Raw genomic sequence first — 20,172 nt, 5'->3', positions numbered from 1 at the left:
GGCAAAAAAAGTTGAAAACTAGATATCATTAATCTAAATTTGTGAAATGTAATATTTTGAATTTCAAATTAGTAACACAAAAAATTCTAGTAATTTAATTACAATTTTACAAAATCTAGAGTCTTACAGTATATTTATAAATATGAATTGTGGAATTGTAAGATCATAAGAACAGAAACATGAGTTTAATAACTATGAAATTAAAGTTTGTGAACGAGTTCAAATAGCCTACTTAAAGTGGACTCGAACTGCATTTGATATAGCTATTAGGTCAATCAAATTCAAATGACATGAGTTAAATATTTATACAATTTTAAATAAAAGATATACATTTCACACTAATAAATTGAATTACTTAAACTTGACTAATACGAATTTAAATTAAAGCATTGTTGGATCAAGCTTGCAATTAACTTGATTGGGTTTGAGTCATTTGCACCTTGTTAGAGACTCTTTTTTTTTTTTCCGAAATGATAGTTTTATAATTGATACACGCGCGCGCGCACACACACATATATATACATAGATATATAGTATTTGGACAAAGATCCAATAAAATAAAAAAAAATATGCATAGCACATCAGCACAAAAATATTATTGTCTCTTCTTTTTTTTGACAGATTAATTTTATGCATTAAATTCAATTTTGAAATTAGGCCATTTGTTAGATAATTTTTTTTATTTGACAGATTAATTCTTGTTAAGAGTTGCAACTTACAAAACATTTACTGTAAGAGACTCGAAGGGTCGATGTACAAGCAAGGGATCGATCTTCGATCCCCTGAATTTATGCAAAAGAAAGGTTACGCAGCTTTTAAAAGAAAAAGGGGCAAAAAAGAAAGAAAGAAACAGAACGAGGAAAAGAGCCAAAAAAAAAAAAAGGAAAATGTTGTGAGAGACTGCACAGAAGATGCAGCGAGAGAGAGAGAGTTGTTTCTCTAATTGAACTGATTTGTTGGTTCTGTTAGCCGTCAAACTGACTTAAACGAAGTAGTTTTGCTGCGACTGGAGAAAAACGCCGCCGGCCGGCGATGTTATGAGAGAAAAGGATTCAGAAGAAGATTCATCCGTTTCTTTCAAATTTGAAAAAGGCAAATTCGTTTCAATGTAGGCCGCCTCTGCTTATGCATATGCCTATGCCTGTGTCCTAGTTCTACTGTTCCCTTTTCCCGCGCTTAATCCAATCATCAATCACTTTCTATTATCTACCGCCTACCATATCCATTATCCCTCCGCCCTTCACCTCCATCCAGGGAAGAGAAAGGAAGGCAGGACAGGGTTTTCCTGGTGGTTCGATTCTGTTTGACCTGTCCGCCCGCCCGCGGCCTTGCCCGTTTGAATCAAACCCCATCCAATAGACGAGCTTTTCCATAAATAGGGAAATCCGGTGCTGGAGAGGGGGGCCGATTGCCTTTGGAGTCCAGAATTTATGATGCTTTGTTGTTGCCCTGCATTGAGAACTCAGATACAGACGTGGCTTCGCGATTATGATAAGATTCAGTCTTCCGCTGTTATTCTCATCTACATTCAAGTATGTAAACTTCTCTTCTAAACTAACTGTTCTCAGATTATCAACCTTGAATTCAATTGATTTTCCTTGCGTATTCTTTCATCTCATGTTATGAGAGACTGTTATGTATGTTTGTATTGACCCTCGCTAGCAACATTTACATGTATGTGTAATGTTCTCTCCAATAATGTGTGTGTATATATGTATGCATAGCGTATACGATTAATGTCACATATGAATTGTTCGATTTCTTGGACGGATAGATGATAGTAACAAATTTACTGCTGCAATTGCTCATTAGAGAAGAATAATATCGATGCTCAGTGTTTAGCTGTCTGTCAGATTGGTTGCTCATTGATTGGCTCACTCGGGGCACTCTACAACGGAGTCTTGCTGATCGATTTGGGAATTGCCTTGTTCGCCCTGGTTGCCATTGAGAGTAGCAGTCAGAGCCTTGGGAGAACATATGCCGTGCTTCTTTTCTGTTCCATTTTGCTTGACATCACCTGGTTCATTCTCTTTGCCCGTGAAATCTGGTCCTTTTCTCTCCTTTTTTCCATCTTTTCCCATTTATCTGGTCCCCCCCCCCCCCCACAAAAAAAACAAAAAAAAATCTCCTTTCTTATCATAATAATAGCTTGTTTGAGTTCCTTACCTTCATTTTTTTCATTTTGTTTTCTGAATTTTCATTTTCTGAATTCCGATATTCAGCAAACTTGATCTATTATAATTATGATCATGCATACATTTTTGAGCAACTTATATTGCCAACATGTTGAACATATGAGCTATGTGACACTCTTATTTGTGAATCTCTTAATGTGTTCAATTTAGGCAAATCATTTGATTAGATAATGTGGCTCATGCTATCTGTTATTAGTTGTTAGATGCTAATGCTATGTAACACTCATAGATCACAAGTATTACTTTGATGTAAAGCAAGGAATTCTTCTTATAGAGATTGCGAGTCAATGCTGAAGCGCAGACAGTGGCTCTTGTTTTCGTTTCTATAATTCCAGAAGTTTGTAGATTTTGGAATTTGGTATCAAGTGAATGTGAATTTTGTACCAAATTAGTCTTGATTTGGTAAATGATTCCTCGGACTTATTAATGGGTTTATTGGCTATCTTACTCTGTGAACGATAAATGTCAATAAATTCTTATTTGTTGGTTGAAATTTCAGCGGGTTGGAACTGCAAGACTAAAGCCTGGTATGTCTAGACATGTTTCTGGATTGAATAGGGTGAGGAGATAAAAATGTTTTGATTACCTTTTTTTTTAAATCTTAAATAATGAATGCTGTGATTACCTTTTTTTTTTTAAATCTTAAATAATGAATGCTGTGACTCAGTTTCCCTTAGATTAAGCATGGATATAAAAATTATAGTGCAGGCAATGTATTTGTCACAACTAAATTTACTGGTTAGAAGAGCCAAATGATTCTAAGGCTTTATAATGCTCCGGAAATGCGACTCAAAATTTTTTTTCTCTTCTCATTGTTATCAAACTGTTTCTGGTTTATACATTTTCCTATTAAGTGATTGCTTGGTGGTTTTCTGTTTACTGATTGCCTTGTGAAGTGGTTCATAAATGGTGTCTATGTTGACCTAAACTTAGTTGATCTTCTATGCTATCCATAACTAAAAATTACTTCTTGAAATATAAGCGATATATTTATTTTACGTCAGAAGGTAGTATGAGGATAGGTTGTAATTTAAGTGTCTACTGATATAATTTAATTATTTTTACTGCACCTCTATAGTCAGGTCGACTTTGTTTGCTTATTCTGCAAGTTTCTGCCTGAGCCTGGATATTAGTGCAGTTATCATCCTTGGCCTTACTTTGAGTGCATGATGGGTTTTTTTGTTGAATGTCCTTGTTTAGGATTTACAGAGTTACTTTGTTTGGGTTACCCTTTTGTCATTCTCATGTCTTACTCCTATCCTATTATTTTTGATTTCTTTCTATGCTCTCTCTTTTTGCAGAAAACTAAGACATGAATGTCTAGCACTTTTTTGAATAAAACCATTTTGTGGTATGTGCAGGCACATTTCATCGGATATATATGGGACTTTTGTTATATTCTCGGTTAAACTCACTCTGTCCATGCAGATTATTGGGTTTTTTGTGAGGTTATCTTCTTCATTCTTATGGATTCAGATGTATAGACTTGGTGTTTCTTATTTAGAGACTTCAGTTCCTCGAGAAGCAGATGCTGATTTGAGAAACAGTTTCCTCAATCCGGCAACCCCTTCTATAGATAGACATCCTTCTGGCTCTGATGATGTTTTAGGAGGCTCCATCTATGATCCTGCTTATTATTCATCTTTATTTGAAGATTGTAAAGATGATGCACATTTACATGGGGTAAGTTATCCTTCGCTCACTTGTGTTCTGTCAATATACTATTCATGCTTCCCTTTTAGCTTCTAGGTGCATAATTCTTTGGATGTGATCTATTCTTCCAGCTGCTTCAAGATGGTCTGAGAATGCCATTTATGAAAAGACTTAGTTTGTCTTAGTTTTGACTCTGTGGACTTGGTATCTTACAGAAGACATTTATCGTTATTAATTAGATAATTCTTGAAACTCAGAAAAGTAACTACTTACTATGCACAAGCTGTAGTATTAGCTCACATGAAAAAGAATTATGAAGCACCGGGAGACAACTTCCTGATTGGTATGAAGTTCATAGAAGTGATAAGTTAAGGGAGACAGTTTTGATATTCCGGACAATATGGCATCAACTTCCGCATGATGCTGATGCAGCAATTGTTTGAGAGAATTCTCTTTGCTCTTGAGCTGCATATTTTGAGACATTTGGAGGTCATTTGAGTTCTTTTTTTCTTCTGGTCTTTTTTGGGTTAATTTTTTAGATAATGTATGTGTCAAAGGAGATGCAAACTAAAGGATTGGAAAAAAGTATAGAACTTTCTGCTGTATTCTTGATGAAGCTAAATAAAGAGGAGAAGATGAAGCAGCCAACTATTAGCAAGACAATCACCTATGCTATGTGAATCTTGGGTTAGTTTGGATGAATTTTTGGGGGTGTTTTTGTGAAATTTCTAATGTAGCACCTTTATTGGTAAATGCATCTGCAAGTTGACGTGGCATAAATATTACAAACTTCTAGCAGTTTGTTGGATGCACCATGTGTGCAACTTCTACATATACTATTTTCATTGAGTCATGGTTCTCATATCTTTATGTAGGGTGGTCAAAACCATGGCTTAATCATGGAGTCTACTGCTACTGCTGAGACTTCTCAACTGAAGCAATGCTTGAACAAAACTCTCCCCAACAAAGATGTAAGTTGTCAGTGGAACCAATGGTCTTCTAGGTGGTCTGATTGATTTTAACCTGTGAGATTTGTGGATATTCTCTCTAACCTTCACATGAATTAGGTAGAGAATTTAGTGTCACTGGTATGTGATTACACGATGTGATACACTTAGTAGAAAATTTGCAGGCATAAATGTAATGGAGTCAATTTTTGGCGTCTTAATATACAAATTTGCAGGCAAAAATGTAAAGGTCTCATTTTTTGGCATCTTTGTGTCTGTGTCCTCTTATTTTGAACAGATTGAATTATTTAGTGAGAGTAAGAGGTTTTCTCAACTGCTGCTGATTTTACAGAACTGATTCTTGAAAATCCGATTTCTCATAATAACTCTCGTGTTCTTGTTTGCTGTTAAACTAGGAATGCATGAATTTTATATAAAAAAAAGGCAAAATCTGATTTTGACTAATTAATGACCAAATTACCCTTATATCTGGCATACATGGGCTTGTGTGCTAATTAAACAATCTTTAGATGTAGCTAATTGCTTTACTCATGGTAGAGGGAAGAGAAGCCTACACATTTGAAAGTGGGATGACAATAGATGAAGAGGGAAAGGCATATGGCAAAATATGTTTTCTGGCCTTTACGTGGTAATTATCTTAAGAGGCACAAAAAGTAGCCCATAGTCGGAATACAAAAGCAACATAAGATCTGCTTCTAATCAGCTTTTTTTGGACCCAAAAAAATACATTTAAAATATGGAAAGCATTTCACAACACAATAAAATATCTTTTCAAAATGATAAGATAAATTTAGCTCTGCAAAGTCAATTTGGAATAAGGCCTAATACTCCCATATGCAACCTATAGGGTATGAATAGGTTTTGTAAGGGAAGAGTTTTGCAAGGGAACAGTGACAATGTATTTGGTGAACCCAAAACAATCAGGCCATATTGTATTTGAAGGGTTCTTTTTCCAGGCATGGGAAATCCCAGGACATATGGGGTGATAGGAATTAGAATCTTAGGATTTTAGTTTCAACTTTTCTTCTTTAAAGAAAATGTTGTATGAGATTTTCAAAAGCAAATTGAAAAATATGTTAGAAACTGATAGTAAGAACGTGGATCTTAATAATTAACAACTTTTGGTGATTTTGAAGCCTCGCATATTGAAAGCTTTAGCATTCCAAGAACTTTCAGAGCTTAGAAAATTGATGCCAAAAGGCATTGGAATTTTAAAAGTCCTAGAAATTTTCTATTTCTTCCATCAATTGCTGTGTGATGAAGACAAAATGAAATAATGCAAATTTTTTCTTTACGAGTAGAAAAAAGAAATTAAGTGCATCAGGAATCCTGGTCAATAGTAGTATTGTTTCTTTATTGAAGTCTACATTTGAACAAAATAAATCTGTAAGCTTTATCACCAATTCAAGAATACATCAAACGCTTAGTATGGCAATAAGCAAATGAATGAGTTGGTGCTCTCTGCTACCGGTTTGTGGACAGTTGTTTTAGAAAACAACACTCAGAGTAAAGGCCTCTACAACTATTGTCACCGCAGCCCCCGGCATAATAGTTACTCTAAGCTTGGTTGATTTTTAATTGGAATGCATTGGTAGTCTTCGACTCTGTGTGTGTGTGAAGACCATGGAGTGAAGGTAGAACCGCACCCTTCAGGATGTCAATTTTCTTCTGCTTCGCCACCATTACTGTTTGTGTGGGTTATAGATACATGTGTGACAGGGGAGTTCCATTGCCAACGGGTAAAGGATCATCTCTGACATTGATGCTCTGCCATTTGCTTTCACTAAGTTCCCTGAGCTGAGGATTGGGATATTTTCCCTGTAGTTGAATGTTAATTTCTTAGATTTGAAGAATCATATTCTATCCACTATCAATTAAGCAGACCAAACACTGAAATCTGTTTGTCCCAGGTAATCAGACTACTTTTGTTGTGCTGATCCCTTGCCAACCAAACCAATCCTCATTTTTTTTAATTAAAGAACTCAAAATAACTCAAGATCATTTTAACATTAGAATTTCAAGCAGATGAATAAAAATGTTGACAAAGTCTTTGATTCTTCTATCATTATGGACAATCCGTAAAATGTTTTACGAAGGGGGGTCAGGGCTGATTTGGCTCAGATTTCAGGTTGGATAAATGAGGAAAGAGCTGGTTTTACAGGTATAGTACTCACTAACTGAATTTCAGGATTTAGGAATTGTTCTAGAGCTATACACTGTTGGAAAATATTTTAGACAGTTTTGATTGTGATTTTTCATATTTTCCCCTGATTTGAACTCGCCATTTTGGAAGAGCATAAAGTTATACCTGTGAATGAGATAAAACTCTATTTGCAACGGGAAGATGCACAAGAAAATCAGGCAACGGAAGCTTAATCCAAAATGTGGTTAGGCTTGGAATTTGATGATGTCATCTTGAGAACTTTGAATGGGTTTATCACTTGTACACAATCATACAAGTTGAAAGATTTTCTTGTCAGTTTGGAAACTAATGTTGTTCATATTTAGCAATCAAAGAAGATATTGAGTATTTGCAGACATGAAAGAAGATGAAGACTGTGTCTTGCATGTCAATAAAGGTCCACATTTCTTCGCTTCACCACTTTACAATTGTCGGGCCTTGAGTTCTGGGACTGGACTTGAAATGGGGACTTCAGAAAAAATTTACGCTAAGAAGCTGCTAAATAAGCACCTAGGACGGTAAAGTAGGATCAGAAATGTATTGGTTGAGATGTCTTGATGAAGTAAGTGGAGTGTGGACAGAAATCTCGTCGGTATAATTCTATTACGGGAGTTTCCATAGTCTAGCTCTTGTTGACTTTACTTCTAGCCAATAAATTAAGCCCGGGATTTTTTTGAAGCTTCAGCCACTGACCAATATCAAGAGTATTGTGGTGTTTATGATGGACAAGCTTCAGAATTGTATTACTGCATGAGCTTGACATATGATTTTATGCTCAGCTGAATTAACATGGTTACTGATTTGAGAATGCTAAGTAGCAAATATATATTTATGTCTTTTGGATTCTCTTTCTATTTGCTTTCTTGCCCTATCCTATTTCAAGTGATAATAATTGATGGCATTTTGATTCCAATTGGTTATTCCTTTTTTATAATTTTGCAATTTGACAGTTGGTTTAGCTGTGTAAGATTTGCCTATCCATTTGTTAGATTTAGGGAAAATAAGGATAGTGAGTTGAATCCATCTGTTGAATGGGCCGATTTAGATCAAAGTTAAAGAAGAATGGATAGCTGTCATCTAATTTGGCATGTTACCTTACACATGGAGTAGTGGTTCCTTGATGTGCCCTTTCATATGTGCTTGCCTGATCTCAATTTATCATCTATGCCAAGTGACGGGATTGTAAATTACTCTAGCAGTAATTTTTTCCCCTCCCCAGTCTCAAATAGACAACATCCAGAAAGTATTTTTGTGCATTGGGGAGGGTTTAGGTCTGTAGGTCAGATGGTGTTCGGGTGATATTACACAAGCAACAGCTTGATTTGAGGTGGAAATTGTGAGAAAAGAGACAAAGCAATCTTGAATAGGGAGGGATAATGCTATTATTCTTTAAAAGAAAGGGTACTCTGAAGTGTGTTGAATAAGCTTCTAACTTGGGTGGGTAAAGTTGGCATTTTGGGAACCATGGTGACTTCAGCCATGTACCTGTAGGACATGTTGTTGCTAAATTAGGAATAAACATTATTCAAAAGAAAATATATAATATCCTATCAAAACTGATGGCGCAGACGGTTGTCTGCCAACAATATCTCTCTCCTATAAGAAAGGATAGGATTGCCTCTCCTCTTGGCACCCCCCCTCCCCAAAAAAAAAAAAAAAAAAAAATTCCCAGTCCACAAATCCCAAAGCTTGTTGGAGTTAAGAATGCCTCCTAGGATGGATCTCTAATGTCTCAAAACTTGTCATGATATGCAACAATATATAAGATTCATATGTAACCATGGGGTTGCTAAATGTAATTTGTTTCAAGTCGCAGCCGGGAGCTGGAGACAAAGATATCTATATCCAGGTTTTGCTAAACAGTAAATTTGATATACACTGACAGTGTATCCAATTTGCTTAAACTTCGTGAGTTTGCTATATTGCTTTGCTTATCTTTTATTTATTGTACCAGCTTAGTAGCAGGTAGTCAAACCTAATATACTTGGTCATTACAAAGTTGCTAAAACATCTTAAATTCTCTTTAATTTTGATAAATCTGCATAGACATACCTCTGCTTTGTTTGTCATACTTATGACAGTCTCTCTGCTTGGTTTGAAAGTAACAACATATGAATTAGTTTAAGATTTTATTTATTTGGCATGTTTTGTATGATAAGCTGAGATGCTAACAAATTGTACAGGTTAACGTTATACTTCAATCCTCCACTTGGTTTTTCTTCTTTGCATGAGTTTGTTTTCAGGCTTCTTTATTTGAGTAAAGTTGCATTTCGCCTTGCACTTTCAAATTTTGAAGTGATGGTGCTTTGCTGTTGAAACATCTGTGCATAGCAATCCAAAAAAAAAAGATTTATTACCTTTCTTTGTTACTCATTTCACAGTAAATAGTGTGAATTTGAATGGGGGATGGGGATATTGCAGTGGATATTAGTGCATGGTCAAAAAAGGCTGAGACTTCTCCCAACACTACTATGGATGATAATCTAGTTTTTTTTTCCATCAAAGTTCAAAAAGGAAATTGTTCAGAATTGAGTCAAGGTGGAATTCAGGGTGCCACATTGAAGACAACTAGCAAATGACCAATGCTTGGCACTGACTTCAAAACATGGAATAACTTGTCATACATTAGTTTTTGTTGCCAATTTAGATAAGTGAAAAGGTAGGAAAAGTATGACAGGAAAATGGAATTATCCTATTACAGATTAGGGGTATTTACAGGATGGATGTTTTAATTCATAAGTTAAAGAAAAAATGCAGAGGTTTTTATTTGGCTTACCAACATTTTTTTCGTTTTGGTGTGTGGGTGCGTTATGCACGAGCTTGCACACGCTCACGCACACACAAAATATATTAAAACTGCATGGGCTTGCACATGCTCAGGCACACACAAAAATATATTAAAACAGCATTGCTGAACGAAGTTCTAATCTCTGAAGCTGCAGTTGTTATGGTAAGAGAAAATTACCTCTAGGACTAAAAGGTAACAAAGAAAAAGATGCAAGTTTGTTTTACAACAGTGTTCTTTGATGAGATTCTAGTTTTGATGGTTTTGTAGAATCTTTCATGTGGGAGTTTGGTTTGGACCTCTTCATACCATTTCTGAGTACAAATCTATCCACATACTTTGATTGACTTGTCCTTCCTTTGTCGTTGGGATCAATTTGTCTCTCATGAAATCCCAGTATTTGAAATCCTCCGTAATAGATCATCAATAAGCATGGGTGTTTTAGAGAATCAATGCTTGGTACTTAACTTAGCCACTGATTAATCCCATTTGCAGGATGAGAATGGTACGAGAAAGCTCCTGAATGTTTGAATACAAGGACTCTGGTTTGGCGTCTGTTTGGCAGCATCTATTCCCCCTTGGTTTTTGATCGAGAGTTCTTAATACCCAACTGGTTGTATGCAGCAGCAACATTTGTACAGTAATCATTGATAGCATTCTTTTCCAGGATAAAAAGTTTTCTGAGATAGTAGCTTCCGAGATTCATTGTGTAAAGCAGAACTCTGATGTCAAAAGTTTTGAGGCTATAGTAAAAGCTCTATTTGGGCTGCGGATGTGGATTTGTCAAAGATGTTCTTAAAATGTTTGTCAACTCCTTGGCTTGCCCTTATTATCCCTTTCAACTACTTCGGAATTAGATTTGCCTTGGTACATTAGGTTCTGCTACTCTAAACAAATGGTAGTTTAGAGGCAAACACTTTGGTGGATCCGGTCTATGTCAACTCTGTGGCTCCAATTTTTCTACATTATCCCACCAACTCTGATAAAATTTGGACTATAAGGTCTACAAGATCAGATCAGGTCAACCAAGATTTTGCCAAAGATATTTAGATGGTCATTCAAGGCCAATTCTGATTTTGTATTCGGTGAAGGAAATTACGAAAAAGAATAACAAATTCTCCGTGTTTTATTATCAGCGCTAGGGAGCTGATTTCTCCTTTCTCCTTAAACCCTAACAGCCAAGCAAACGAAATTGAAATTTAAAAGAAAGAAAAAGGTCTGATTAAGACGTTTTAGAGAAAGGCAAGGGGCAGGTGAGCAGAAAGTAGAGGAGAGGAGGACATGCGCACGTAGTACTTTTCTTTGAGAGGAGAGCAGAGAAGGGGGGGGGGGGGGTGGGCGTAAAATTGACAATTAATCAAATTCTCTCTCTCTGTTAAAAATTCAAAAATCCTTATGAAATTGAAGAACACCTCCATCCATTGTCTAAATCTTTGTTAAACAAACCTAAGAGAGTTAAAAAAAAAAAGAAAAAACAAAACCTTGATTATAAAAAAATCTCATGAAATTCATAATATTTCCCATAAATTTTTAGAATCTAAACAAACCCATTTTAGATATATCAATCTATCAATCAAAATTTAAAATGGGTAGAAATGGCAAGTTTGGAATATCTCCATTTACAAATCATCTTCGTCTTTCTGTATCTTCTTCCTAGAAACTTTCTTCATCATCCCTCATCTTCTTCTCCAAAATCCCAAAAGGAGGAGGAAGAGAAGGTAAAGAAAGTTTCAGCGGAAAGGTTGGTGGCGATGGGGGAAGGGAAAAAGAAAGGGTAGAACGGTGTAGGAAGCTGGAGAAATGGGATTGGAGAGAGGTGTAGCTATGTAGGCTTGGTTGAGGAAATGGAGTGGCGATGGTAGCGTTGGTGGCCGTCGAGTTTTCCAATTGTGGGAATTAGAAGAAATGATCTAGTATGGTTCTTTACCGTCTTTTCTTTTTAGGATAATTCCAGAAACCTTCACTGAGGTTTTTGTTAGTTGCACTTGCCTCCCCTCAACTTCTGAAAATATCACTTAGCTCCCTTGGCTGTGAACTGGGACCCATTTCTAACATAAGCAGCTGCATAATGACTCTTATACCCTTAATATTTGCACTGAGTAACATAAGCAGCAATGCTTCCAATCGCGCCATAATCTGACAATTATGTATGATTGCAGATTAGTCTTGTCATGCTGTATTAGTCCTTGATTACCAATATCTTGATGTTGAAATTACAGGATGGGAACTCTTGCTACTCATGATATTATTGTCCACTACATGGGGAACAAAACTAGAATTCCCAATGCAGATCCTCAAAGATATTCTTACATGCCACTAGTGAATGATGTTGCTGAGCGGGCATTGAGTGATATGCCTAGGAATGTGAATCTATTGCTGCACATGAGATGTGGATTTCCAAAAGCTATAGGTAGCATGGATATCATTGATGATCAATCTGTGAAGGAAATGTTCAAAGTTCATAAGAGTGAGCTTGTAATCAATCTGTTTGTCCTTGACATGCACGTCTCCTGTAACCCCAAATGTGTTTGAAAAGTTGAGAATGATAACACAAAAGTCATGAAGATGTGAGTTAATGATGGCTAGTGAGGATACTTTTGAAGTAGGCAATTTTGATAAGACTTGTATAGTCAAATTAGCTGATAGACATTATTGTGATTGTGGTGAATTCCAAGCATGCTGCATTAGGAGTGATGTACAAGAAGGAGACACTTGACAGCTACTGTGAGAAAGCTTTCTCAAAGGATCAGTACTTGAGGACCTACTCCTCAATGATCCATCCAGTTCTACATATTCAGCAATGGTTGTCTATGCCTGATGTGCTTCCAAAAACTGTTTTACCACCACCCCTTAGAAAAGCACTGGGTAGACCAAGAACAAATAGCAGAAGGGAAGCTGATAAAGGTGTTCCTTTTTCTCAGACAAAGAGATCAACTACTTTCAAGTGTTCCAACTGTAAGGCATTTGGTCATAACAGAAGGACATGCCAAGGAGCACCTGTGAATGCAAAGAATGGTAGCTCTACTTCTAGAAATCAGGTTAAAAGTGAACAATATTTATACAGATTACCATAGTTTTTAACGTGAAACTAAACTATTATGTGTTTTGATCATAGGGTAGTATTAGGAGGGCAAAACTAGGAAAGGACATTGCTAGCACTAGTTTAGCGGGATCTGTGCTTTGGGTAAGCGAGGTCAATATTGCATTTAAGTAAAGATTATGGCATTTTAAGTTTTTCTATCTCTCGAATTTTATTCATCCTAGGACCATGCACAAGGAAATGTTCCTGTTGTGGTTTCAAGTCAAGGAAGTAATCAAACTCCGCCAACTAATGTTACTGCTGTGAATGTTCGAGTCTACTGGAAGTGCTTCCAAGAGAAAGGTAAGTGGTATACAAAGCAATACAAATTATACTGAAATTCTTGTGCCATAGGATATAAGTTTCTTTTGGGTTTTCCAGAGAGGAAGAACTTCTCAAAGGGCTAGTCCTTCTACTGCTAAAAGTTCCAAAAAAGGAAAGGGAAATGCTTTTGCGAGTGCACAACCAGTTTCTGCAACTAATACCAATTAGAATTCCCAGACTCAAGTCTCTATAAGCATTGAAGCGGCTGCCAATATGGACAGTCAAAGCCTTACCAATAGTTTCAGCATGAGATCTAAGTAATCTTGAAAGCTACCTTTCCAGCTGATCGAATTATTACATATGATAGCACTATTAACTCTTAACATATTACTTACTAAAACTCAATGTAACTCTTTGTTGAGTGGTGCTTCGTGGATGTCATCTCAAATTTGCTGCCCACTCATTACTTTTGGACATGCATTTGGAACTATGTTAGCAGTTTGCAATCCTCACCATCTAATTGTAGTAGTAAACTTAGATGGTGTTTTGTGCAAGTTTGGATTGCAACAGCTAGTACTTATCATATGATGTTGCATTTTGGATTTGCACTAAATATGCTGTAGCTTCTTATTTACTTTTGACCAATGTTTTGAAACTCAAACCGACCATCGACTAGGTCGAAGTTAGGAGTCAGGGTCGAACCCATCCAAGAACCAGATGATGCCATCATGATGTTGTAATTATATTTAATTTTAAAAATTAATATATTATGTAAATTTTCCAAAAGCATATTAATACTAAGAAATGTATGTTCAATGTATGTTTGATGTTTCTAAAATACTTTACAAGAAAATACAAATAAGGTAGTATAATTAAGTAGCAATTTATGCAATTTACAAATTAATGCATATTCAACAAGTTTAGAACTAAATTGGAGGGCTTGTTTGAAAAATACTACAAGAATTTAGGGCTATAGATATATGTTCTAAAATGTTTCTGGGTGTAATAATAGTTTTCTAGTACTCTAGGGATCAAATAATAAAATTGATAAAATATTTCTAGGTGAATTTTTTACTTTCTTTTTTTTAATGTTTTATCACTTTTTTAACTTGGATCTTCCATTAGAGTTGTTTGAGAGAGATTTATCGTAGGATATGTGAAGAGATTTGAGAGTAGTTAAAAGAAAGAATAAAAAAAGGTCAAAAAAGAAAATATGAAAAAAAAGCGATTCTTTCGGTTTTCGGTCAAATCCGATTTTCGACCCAGTTTGATCGAGTTTTTGTTTCACGGTTTTTTAAGACAACTCAGACCGGATGTCTACTCGGTTCGATCCGAGTTTCAAAACAAAGCTTTTGACTACTTTTAGTTTTGTTGATATTTAAATTCGTCATGCATTACTCATTTGCATTGAATTACATTCTTGGATGACAATGGTAATAGCTGCGTTGAATCACCATTCTTGGAGCGGTACAAATTTTTGGATGACAAATTTCACATACTTCTTCGATTTTCACAAACACCCCACACTTTTCGCTTTTGTATCCCTACCACCCAGTTACTTAAACATTTATTAAAATAACATTTTGTAGGAAATAAAAAGGGTATTTCTGGGATTAAAATTCTTTCTCTCTCTTGATACTAGTATTTTAATCCACCTTTTTCTGATTTGGGCTGACAAGTTACTTAAGTTTCTCAAATAAGAGAGGTAAGTGATATTTTCAGATGTTGAGGGGAGGCAAGTGCAATTGACAAAAACCTCAGGGGAGGTTTTATGAAATTATCCCTTCTTTTTAACTAAAAAACTTGATATTTGCACATGAGTTACTCATAAAAACAGGATAAAAAAATATTTGAACATGTGATGTGTCTGTCGCTATTTTGGGCAAAAATACGATTAAAAATGTGATTGACCGAAGGAGTAGATTTTAGATTTATGAGGGACTAAAATGCTTTATTTTAATCTAACTCCACACACAGTGATACTCATATTCTATATGTTTATATATATATACACACACACACACGAGAGAATTGTAATTTTGGTTCTAAATGTTTAAGGCACGAGAGGTTTTTATCCATAAAGTTTGGATGAAAGTAAATGTTATCTCAAATGTTTCAATTTCTAAATGCATTTAGTCTTATTCACTAATTTTTGCTAATTGCTACGTGTGCTATATCATATGCCAACAACAACTAAATTTCTAGAAAAAACTGAAAACAAGAAAAAATGGATTGTTAGCCATAATCCATAATAAAAAATAACTAATTACTCACATGCTAATGTATTGAGTAACAGTCTTTATCCCATAATAAAAAAATTGATTGATAAAAAAAAAATTATAGGTTACATAGCAAGTGGGTAATTAGTCCTCCTTTTTTTATTTTTTAATTTTTTTTTTCAAAAAATTACTTGCCGACACTAATGATACATTATAAATTCTAATAGCAATTCGCAAAAATAAGTCAATGAGATTAAATGTACTTAGAAATTGAAAATTTTGGAACTACATTTGTCTCATCCAAATTTTTGGGATTAAAACTTTTTATGCTTTCAACATTTGAGACAAAAACTACAATTCTCTCGTTTGTAACTTCGTTTATATAGTAAAACTTCTATAAATTAGTATTTGATAAATTAGTAACTTCTATTAAATAATAATTTATCTGGTCCCGACTTGGGCTAACAAGCTAAATTAATAATTTTAATAAAATAACAACATAATAAAAATTTTTAAAAACCTTACCTAACTCGTTGGTTCCCTTCAAATATTAAATCAATAATTCATTAAAATTACATTTATTTTTTTTTCTAAAATATGAATCTATTATTATTTGTTTTTCAAAATCCATTGCTGCTATTATTTTTGAGTGCATAAGTGATGCTCTCTATTATACTCACATAATGCCTTATGTATTTGAGCATTATACACGTAGTCAATCATGGTCGATTTATGAGCACTTTTTAAATGGGAAGCCATAATTGTTACCAATGAGATTTTAAATAGAAAGTCATAATTGTTAGTGCAATGAGATATGTAAGAAAACTTTCTTTTCATTTATATACATAATATTGTTGATTTGATTCATTGTATGTATTTATTAAAATAGAAGCAAACATATATTATTTGTTATTTCTAAATAGAGGAAATTGCAGCTTGTCACTTTAGCAACGTTTCAAGTACACCACTGATTTGAGAACGGACAATCTCAACTTCCTTTTATACCCTAAATTTCAGCAATTTGGTCACAACCAGTTCACGATCAAATGAAGAGCGAAGCGCCAGCGCACAAAGCACTATTATTTGCGCCGCTCAAGTGAGACATCAAATTCTCTATGCATCGCTGAGAAAGTAGACACATAAACCAACATCACTGAAGCAGGGCAATAAAGTAAAATCACACCACGATGCCTGCTAGATGCCTAATACAATCAAGCAATTTCAACACCTTCCAACTCCTTTCATTTAATTTTGACCAAAAAAAAAAAAAAACTCCTTCCATTTAAGCTACACAACGCAAACTACCAATCCACCCCACACACTAAACGTGTCTATAGTAGTTTTTTTTTTTTTTTTTTATCAACATAGAGGATGTCCGAGTCAATCCTTACGCGACCCGACTAATCCCTGCGTCTGGAGTACACTAAACGCGTCCATAGTTGATTATTAAGATTTCAAATTTTTTTTGACCGGGCCGGGGTGCGGGAGTTGGGGTCCCCCTCTTGTTATTGATTATACGTATTCAAATGATGTTTGGTGAGGTTGGACTTGGCTTGGGTCATTTAGTTCTGTAAGCTTCCAGACCCTTGCCTTTCTTTTTTTTTTTTCTTTTCCTTTTTTTGACAACTGGTAATATTTATTAAATATTTCCTTTTTCTATGGAGTATTTATATTCTACCTCCATTTATTATAATTTGCATAATATAGTACTAATAATATTTTATTATTAATCATACTACGCGTATATATGTATATATATATATATATATATATATATTTATATCTATAAAGCCCCCACCATTCAACCCTTCAACTCTTTTTTTTGTTTTGGGGATCCACAACAACAACCAGAAGAAGAAGAAGAAGAAGAGGAGAAAGCAGCAAGAATTCATCCTTCTTGGGAGTTGGATTTGGATCTTCAACTGCCGCTGAAAGTCTTGAGGTTATCTCCTTTGGTTGCTGTTATTCTCCATTTTGTTTTCTTGTTTTTGCATTTTTTATTGGCCTGAGTCGTAACGACAAAAGTAAGCAGATGAACGCCCCCAATCGCCCTACCTTCCTCCAACTAATAACTTAGTCATCGCTGAATCTATCTTCTACTTGATCTGTTTACCTTTTTCCCAGATTTCCTGTCTGGTTTTCCTTTGCCCAGAAAGAGAATCTTTTCATACGCATTGCGTTACTTTTTTTTTTTTTTTTTTATAAAAAAAATAATTCACAGTTTTCTTCTTGATTGTATACATGTATGTTTTTGTCATTTGGGATCGTCATTTGTATCCGCTTGCTAAGCATGTCAGCATGATTTTGCAGGTTTCTAAAAAATGCATAAGCTTTTGGTATTAGATTTGTGAATTTGAGAATTCCCACGGCTAAATTACCTAATGAATTGATTGTTGTTTATTGTTAACCAGGCCCAGTGCTAGGCAATCGATCGTTTTGTTTCGCTGATTCTTTTTGTGTGTGTGTTTTTTTTCGGGGTCAATATTAATATTGGTTCTGCCAACACATTCTTAGTGAAGATACTGTTGTTATCGTGACAGATACACGGGGAGAAGCGGAAAAGCCCAAGACTCGATTATTCAAAACGATAATAGGACTACAAAATGGATGAAGCAGAAATGTCAAGATATTGGTGTCACGCCTGCTCTCGAGTTGTGAGTCCGATCATGGAGATTGAGACAATTAAATGCCCCATCTGTCAAGGTGGATTTGTCGAGGAAATGTCCACCGCGGGAAACGAAGCCCCACTTGATTTTGGAGGCTCTGCCTCCGATTCAGATCGCGCTCTCTCCCTCTGGGCTCCAATATTACTTGGCATGATGAGCAACCCACGTCGTCGCCGCAGATTCAGACGTCTAGAGTTTGAGGACGATGATCACGACGACGATTATGATCATGATGGTGAATTAAATAGCAATAACCATCACCATCACCATCACCATCGCCATCGCAATGAGGGGGAGGAGACAGAGCTGGATCGTGAACTAGAATCAATCATTCGAAGGAGGAGGAGCAGCTCGGCCACTGTTCTGCAGCTTCTCCAGGGTATTCGAGCTGGCATGTCATCTGAGTCAGACAACTCTAGAAATGATGTCAGGCCCCCTAGAGATAGAGAAATCAGGGACGGGGAGCGCGTGATTCTGATCAATCCCTTCAATCAGACCATCATTGTACAGGGTTCATATGATTCCAACAGTAGTGACTCTCAGAACCAGCCGTTTGGCTCCTTGGGTGATTATTTTGTTGGTCCTGGTTTAGACTTGCTGCTGCAGCAACTGGCAGAGAACGATCCAAACAGATATGGGACGCCACCAGCTCAGAAAGAGGCTGTGGAAGCCATGCCATCCGTGACAGTTGAGGAAACTTCACAATGTTCTGTTTGTTTGGAAGACTTTGAGATTGGTGCTGAAGCAAAAGAGATGCCTTGTAAGCATAGGTTCCATATTGGGTGTATTCTACCGTGGTTGGAACTTCATAGCTCGTGCCCTGTTTGTCGCTATCAGTTACCTTCAGATGAATCAAAACTGGAGTCAAGGGTGTCTAGGAATGGTAGCAATAACAATGATGCAGGAGGCAATAATGCTGCCGCTAGTGGAAGTGAAGGTGGAGAAGGGGGTGGAAGGAGTGAAAATACAAGACGCTTCTCTCTACCACTTCCGTGGCCTTTTAGCAGTTTGTTTTCATCCGGCAATGGTAATTCATCTTCAACACCTGAGTCATCCAATAATACATCCCAACGTAGTTCTGAGACAAATGATAACTAAGTTTGTGATTATAATCTTTATTATCAGATGTATGGCCTTTATGTTGCTTGGATTTCTCTCTCTTTTTCCCTTTTTGTACATAAACCGCCACCCTGTTAATTAATTGTGAACATGTGAGTATATTTCGTTTTTATATGCTATAGTAATTTATCTGGAGGATTTATCTGGAGAAGTTAAACCTTTTTTTTGTGTTTTTTTTTTGGGGGGGTTGGGTTCTTTTTTGTATCTGTGGTGGAATATTATCTCCAATTTCGTGGATGCGAGATTTCTTCAAGTTGATGGATCTTGTGAATTATCTAAAGTTCCATACTTAAAAATGGATGTCCCATTTGAAGCTAGCTGACAGTGTTGGTTCTGTGAAATTTTGACATTTATGATTAAAGTAAGTTTTCTTCGTTCCAATATATGGTTGCTGTAGTTCTATTTTCCGTTGGAAGTTGGAACTTCAAGTCATTCTTTTTTGGCTGAAGAAAAGGGTACATAATACATATTTCGTTTTCAAACTGTCTAATTTTCCAAAGATGCAAGCAAAATTGATGTCTTTTAGTATGTGCTTTACTTGCACCGATGTCTTCATTTCCTGCCTGAGAGTAAATTGCCAAGCAAGTCATGCCCTTTTGATAGATAGAACTCATAGAAGCGGTTAGACTAGCACTAATCAAGGCAAGGGAGCCGCAGTGGCAGAAAATTAGAGTTAGCTTTGGAAACAAACGGCTCATCTGATGAATAGCAAAGCCCTTTGTTGGTCCTTTCCTTCTTTCCTTTACTTGGCTACTGGTGAATTTGAGTTTCTGCCCGAGGACTAAACGCGTGGCTTATGTTGTATCTCCTGAGACCTTTCTTTTCTTTTCTTTTTTCATGGACCCAGTTCTGAGCTGCGAATGAAATTCTGATTGAAGTTTAACCGCATTTGTCAACAAAATACAATCGTATGGTTTGTAGGAACCACTTAAAAAGGGTGTGGTTTAACCTAGGCCAGCAGGACGAAATTGATGAATACCAATCTGCTTAAATGCTATAGCGCAGAGAGAGAGAGAGAGCGCCATTCATGTGCCCATGCAGA

General features: G+C 35.9%; 2 protein-coding genes across 5 annotated transcripts; both read left to right on the top strand.

Annotated features, from left to right (window-relative positions):
- Positions 1 to 793: 793 nt before the first annotated feature.
- On the top strand, positions 794 to 10,571 carry LOC113777518. 2 transcript variants are annotated; one of them, XM_027322637.1, is made up of 5 exons: positions 794 to 1,532; positions 1,854 to 2,047; positions 3,557 to 3,878; positions 4,724 to 4,819; positions 10,279 to 10,571. In XM_027322637.1, the coding sequence occupies exons 1-5, from the start codon at positions 1,431 to 1,433 to the stop codon at positions 10,312 to 10,314; spliced, it is 750 nt and encodes a 249-aa protein (XP_027178438.1). In that variant the 5' UTR covers positions 794 to 1,430; the 3' UTR covers positions 10,315 to 10,571. The 2 variants fall into 2 exon arrangements, with proteins under 2 accessions (XP_027178438.1, XP_027178445.1); XM_027322644.1 differs by lacking the exon at positions 4,724 to 4,819.
- Positions 10,572 to 17,158: 6,587 nt separating this feature from the next.
- Positions 17,159 to 19,278, top strand: LOC113760218 (E3 ubiquitin-protein ligase SIRP1-like). Of its 3 annotated transcripts, none has more exons than XR_003467030.1 (2): positions 17,159 to 17,287; positions 17,757 to 17,831. XR_003467030.1 is itself a non-coding variant. In XM_027302784.1 (2 exons), exon 2 carries the CDS (start codon positions 17,949 to 17,951, stop codon positions 19,107 to 19,109), a length of 1,161 nt encoding a protein of 386 aa, XP_027158585.1. In that variant the 5' UTR covers positions 17,162 to 17,287; positions 17,886 to 17,948; the 3' UTR covers positions 19,110 to 19,278. The 3 variants fall into 3 exon arrangements, 2 of the variants coding, with proteins under 2 accessions (XP_027158585.1, XP_027158590.1); XM_027302784.1 differs by lacking the exon at positions 17,757 to 17,831 and adding an exon at positions 17,886 to 19,278 and having other exon boundaries at positions 17,162 to 17,287; XM_027302789.1 differs by lacking the exon at positions 17,757 to 17,831 and adding an exon at positions 17,865 to 19,278 and having other exon boundaries at positions 17,162 to 17,287.
- The last annotated feature ends 894 nt before the right edge of the window (positions 19,279 to 20,172 follow it).

This window comes from Coffea eugenioides, chromosome 1, assembly GCF_003713205.1.
Source record: "Coffea eugenioides isolate CCC68of chromosome 1, Ceug_1.0, whole genome shotgun sequence".
Taxonomy (NCBI): domain Eukaryota; kingdom Viridiplantae; phylum Streptophyta; class Magnoliopsida; order Gentianales; family Rubiaceae; genus Coffea; species Coffea eugenioides.
This window is presented reverse-complemented; position numbering and strand designations above follow the sequence as displayed.

Excerpts from the sequence above, each read along its gene's own strand:
- LOC113760218 (XM_027302784.1), top strand. The coding sequence starts at position 17,949 with ATGGATGAAGCAGAAATGTCAAGATATTGGTGTCACGCCTGCTCTCGA.
- LOC113777518 (XM_027322637.1), top strand. The coding sequence starts at position 1,431 with ATGATGCTTTGTTGTTGCCCTGCATTGAGAACTCAGATACAGACGTGG. Across the intron at positions 1,533-1,853 it reads TTATTCTCATCTACATTCAA|ATTGGTTGCTCATTGATTGG; the intron begins GTATGTAAACTT and ends GCTGTCTGTCAG. Across the intron at positions 2,048-3,556 it reads CTCTTTGCCCGTGAAATCTG|GCACATTTCATCGGATATAT; the intron begins GTCCTTTTCTCT and ends TGGTATGTGCAG.